General features: G+C 42.0%; 1 protein-coding gene across 1 annotated transcript; it reads right to left on the bottom strand.

The window, feature by feature from the left end:
• Positions 1–3,660: 3,660 nt before the first annotated feature.
• On the bottom strand, positions 3,661–5,100 carry LOC308266026 (large ribosomal subunit protein uL3-like; the record flags this gene model as incomplete). The annotated part of the gene is given in 2 exon segments (XM_080700080.1): positions 3,661–5,040; positions 5,044–5,100. Coding segments are annotated over 2 exon segments (1,434 nt in total). The 5' UTR covers positions 5,098–5,100.

Genomic DNA, 5,100 nt, shown 5'->3' with positions numbered 1-5,100 from the left:
CCAGTACCGCCAGGGGAAAAAAAAAAGGTACAACAAAAGAGTCAAATAAAATAGAAAATAAAAAAATAAATCCATATACACAGGGAAAATTTAACAAAGATGAAAAAAGCAATGCCAAAAATTAAAGAATTTTCAACAAGTAGCATTAGAGAAATTGTATTTCCAAATGTAAAAATAAACTTCCTTATCTTATACACTATATAAATTTATTTAAAAAGATAATTAATTGCTTCTTGGCCTTTTGGCTAGGATCAAGTGTAGTAAAAGAGATAATTAGCCAAATTGTAAATTTTGAGACTATAAAACCTATAGAAGAAAAATAGGAGTTTTTTTTTTTTTTTTTTTTTTTTTTTTTTTTTTTTTTTTTACGGTACTAGGGATAGAGCACAGGGGCATTCTACCTCTGAGCGACACCCCCAGTTCTATTTTTTAATTTTTTATTTTGAAACAGGGTTTCATTAAGTTGCAAAAGGCCTTACTAAGTAGCTGAGGCTATCTTCAAACCGTGATCCTCCTGTCTCAGCCTCTCAGATGCTGGGATTACAAGCATGCGCCACCACGCCTGGCTTGGATTCAGCAAAGACTTCTAAGATCCATGAAAAAACAGTTTGGACTTATTAAACATAAAAAACTTCTGTTCTTCAAATGACTCTGTTAAGAAAATGAAAAACAGCCAAGAGTGGCAGCACATGCTTATAATCTCAGCTACTCAGGAGGCTAAGAGAGGAGGATCACAAACTGGAGGTCAGTCTGGGCAATTTATCAAAGCCCTATCTCAAAAGGTAAAAAAGGGAGGATGTAGCCCTTTACTTTGTCTAGCATGTGCAAAGTCCTGAGTTCAATCCCTAATACTGAAAAAAAGAGTTGAAATGATAAGAAATAAACACATAGGAAAGTATCAAAAGTGTAATTTAAAAATTGAACAACTCAATTTTTAAGAAAAATTTAATGTGTGAACATTTTGAACAGATATTAAAATATACAGATGGAAATATTTTCCATACTTGAAAAGACACTCAAAAAATTAATCATTAAAATTTATTAATTAACATCAAGTAAATTAGAATAAACTAAAACCAAAATGAGCTACCACACACATATTCGAATTGGCTAAAAGTAAAAAGTTTAATCATAACTCGTGTCAGAGAGGATGTGGAGGAGCTGTAACTCTTTTACTATGCTGGCTGGTGGAGTGTAGAATGATTATGATGTGTCAACACTATACCATGTAAAAAAAAATTTCTCTCCTTGATTTCTACTCAAGAATAGATTAAGTATAGTCCATACAAAGACTTGCACATGGATTTCTTAGAAGTTTTATTTGTAATATACCCAAAATGAAAAACAATACAAGTATGTATCATCAGGGAATTGATGAACAGATTATAATGTAATCATAAAAAGGAATCGTTTATGCAGTAAAGTAAAATGGACTATTGATTCATGCAACACCATGAATAAATCTCAAAATAATATACTGAATAAAGGGGTAAGTCAAAAATCAATTCAGATCATGTGATTTCGCTTATATTAAATTATAGAAAATGCAAGCCAATGTGTGGTAAGAGGAGATTAGTGGCTCCCTGGAGGCCCAGTGGGGAGAGATGCGCAGGAAGGAGGAATAGCACAGTTGTTGGGAAGCAGAAGATATGTTCATTATCTTGCTCACATTTTTACATTTCATGACTGTATACGTGGTCAAAACGTATTAATTAGTGCAATTTAAATATGTGTAGTTCATTATACATAATGCCTGAAAAATTATGAAATTATATTTTTACATTTTCATTTTTATCTAAAAGGCAAATATTGATCTTTATTCTTAAGGAATAAGTAGCATTTAACCTAAAACTTATGGCCTTAGCTCAGTCAATCCTTTGCATGCTGTCCTTCCATGATTCCCACCCTAGCACATAAGCACCTGACAAAACTCTGCATTTCTCCGATTTTGCTCCAAATGCTAGAAAAAGACTATAAAACTCTGAATGGTAGCTTTCAAGGTGATCCAGCCCCCACCCCTACATTTCTGGCTGTAGATTTTGTTGTGTCAGCCCTGAGAGCCTGAGGGAGTTTACTCTACAAAATGCTTTTCTGACCTTGCTCAATTCCTTCATACAGTCACTGTTACACTGGCAGCCCAGAAAAGCAGTGACTGGGCCAAGAATTAGGCTGGGACCTAAGTACATGACTTATGGGCAAGAGAATGTTTTTGAGGATCCAGAATCAGGTGTGAAAGACAGTGTAATGAGGGACCTAACCTAGTGAAGCTTCTCTGAGAAGACATTAGAGCAAAGACTTGGTGAGTAACCGGTGGGTGTGGGGTGTGAAGAGGACTATCTCAGAGAGAGGGAGCAGCATTTGGCAAAGACCCAGAGATCCAGAGAGGCCGCAACACAGTGAATAGTGAGGGGAAGAGGGTACAGGATGCAGCTCAAGAAGGAGGTCGGGACCAGATCTTGGAGAACTTCATAAACGGAATTGGGATACCAGGCTTTACCTTACCAACAATGGGAAAGCTGTCGACTTTCACAATCCGAGTTAAATTTGTAAAGCATCATTTGAAGAAAAATAAGACTAAGTATAAAAAGACGAATTGCAAAAGTAATGCCATACTTGTGAGGAAGGATGATGATGGCTTCAAGACAGAGATGACAAAGGAAAAGGAGAAATGTATATGGAGTCAAGATATAAGAAAAACAAAGTGTCAAGGCATGATGGGGTTGGCCTGAGTGGCCTACAGCCTAAGGCAAAACTTTAAGTAAAGTGATTCAGCAGAAAAGGGGCAAAGATGGCGCCTGGAGGAAGCTACGAAGGCGTGGTTTCCCCATTCATTATGGGTGGGGAGACTGAGCGGTTTTTCCCTTTCTACCTTTAAAGGAGCTTTCTGCACACATGAATGGCTCATGTACTGGCCTGGGATTGGCTGTAAACTACGTGCTAGTGATCTTTATCCCGGATAGGATAGGCTATTTCTCATGGGAATTCCCCTCGTGGCTTGGTGCTATAAATATGATTGTTTGGGGAGAAATAAATGAGATCTTGCTTGACTTGAATCCCGGCTCGTGGGTTTGTGTTCGAGTCGTCGGTACTCATCATCTCGCCAAGCCCCGCCAGCTGTCGGGCTGGATTCCCGACAAAGGCACAGTGGCTGGCTGGAAAAGAATCCCCAAGACAAAGGATAGAAGAATAGGTAGATTTTATTAAAAGGAAAGTCAGTGGGGTGGGGAGGCCTCTGGATGGAATTACTAGACCTCTTGCCCTCTGAAGAAGCGTCAGAAGGAGGCACCTCTCTATAGCTCTTTTGCTGAGCCTGCAGTCCACATCCCTGGGGTTTTATCAGGGGCACTCAAAAACATTATGGGGTTTCCTTGCTATTGGGTATTGTTGGTGATGCAACTTGGCTTATTAGGATACTTTTTCCCCAAATATATTCTTTAGTTTGCTTCCTCCTCTTTTCCTTCAAACGGTCTGGTTTCATGCATATTAGGTCACTTTAGGTTGTCCCACAACGTCCATGTTCTGTTTGTCTTTATTTCTGTTTCATTTTGGATAGTTTCTTATTGTTATATTTTCAATTGTGGTGATTTTTTTTTTGTTTGCCAGAGACTAATCTCCTGTTAATCTCATTCAATGTATTTTATCTCAGATGTATTTTCATCTCTACACATTTGTTTGGGCGTTTCTACGCCCATGTGCAATATGTACAACAATATGCACACATATTCTACATCTCTCCTTAACGTCTTTACACTTTCCTCTGAAAAATGAATGTATAAATAAAATTAAAATGATCATTTTAGTGTCCTTGTCAACCGATTTCTTTTTTTTCCCCCCACTGGAAAAAGTTTTATTGAGATCCCACCAGCTGCACAATGTCTTCCTGGCTCCTTCTTCCTTTGCAATCCGGTCTTTTTTGAGTGGTCCCATAAACACTTTCTTCTCCTCCATGGTCTGGAAGCGACCATGGCCAAACTTGGAGGTGGTGTTGATGAACTTCAGGTCGATCTTCTCCAGAGCGCGGCGCTTGGTCTGTACCGGCAAGGACTTGCGGAGGTTGAGGACCCGCTTCTTGGTTCCCACCACACAGCCCTTCAGCATGACAAAGTCGTTGGTCACTTCACCGTAGTGGACAAAGCCACCCAGGGTGTTGATGCTCTTGTCAGACAGGTCATTGTCGGTGGAGGCGTTGTTCTTGATCAGCTTGCCGTCCTTGATGAGGTAGCCCTGACCGATCTTGTAGATCTTTTTGTTGATCTCCGTACGGTGATGGTAGCCTTTCTGCCCAGCCTTGGCCACAGAGAAAGCCACACGGGCAGGATGCCACGCTCCAATACAGGCAACCTTGCGCAGCCCTTGATGGGTCTTGCGGGGAAGTTTCTTGGTGTGCCAGCGACTGGTTACCCCTTTGTAGCCTTTGCCCTTGGTCACCCCAATGACATCGATCATCTCATCCTGCCCAAACACCTGGTTCACAGGAACCTGCTGCTCCAGCCTCTCCCTGGCCCAGTCCAATTTCTCGGCCACGGTGCCCCCATTCACCTGGATCTCCATCAGGTGGGTCTTCTTCTGACGGAGAGGAAGCAGGCGCATCTGGGTGTGGGCGATGATGCGGACGACCTGGCAGTACTTCTTCATGCTGCTGAAGTCCTTCTCCAGCTGCCTCTTGCCCATGTCGTCCTGCCACTTCTTGCAGTACTTGGTGAAGGCCTTCTTCTTAGACTTATGCCAGTTCTTATAGAAGCGCCTCTTGCACTCGTCACTGATGTGCTCAGCAAAGATGGTCTTGAAGGTCCGGAGGCCTCGGGGGGGGGGGGGTTCCACATAGCCCACAATGCCCACGACCACCATGGGTGGCGTTTCCACGATGGTCACGGCCTCCACGACTTCCTTCTTGTTTACCTTGGATCCTGGCCTGTCGACTTCCCGCACAATGTGGGTCATGCCAGCCTTGTAGCCCAGAAAGGCTGTGAGGTGTACCGGTTTGGAGGGGTCATCCTTAGGGAAGCTCTTCACCTTCCCACAATGCCGGCTGCTGCGCTTCTAGGGCAAGAAGCCCAAGGACCCATGTCTGGGAGCAGAGAACTTCCTGTGTGACATGGC

The sequence above is a fragment of the Muscardinus avellanarius genome (assembly GCF_963383645.1).
Source record: "Muscardinus avellanarius genome assembly, chromosome: 8".
Lineage (NCBI taxonomy): Eukaryota > Metazoa > Chordata > Mammalia > Rodentia > Gliridae > Muscardinus > Muscardinus avellanarius.
Note: the sequence above shows the minus strand (reverse complement) of the source record. Positions and strands in the feature narration are given on the sequence as shown.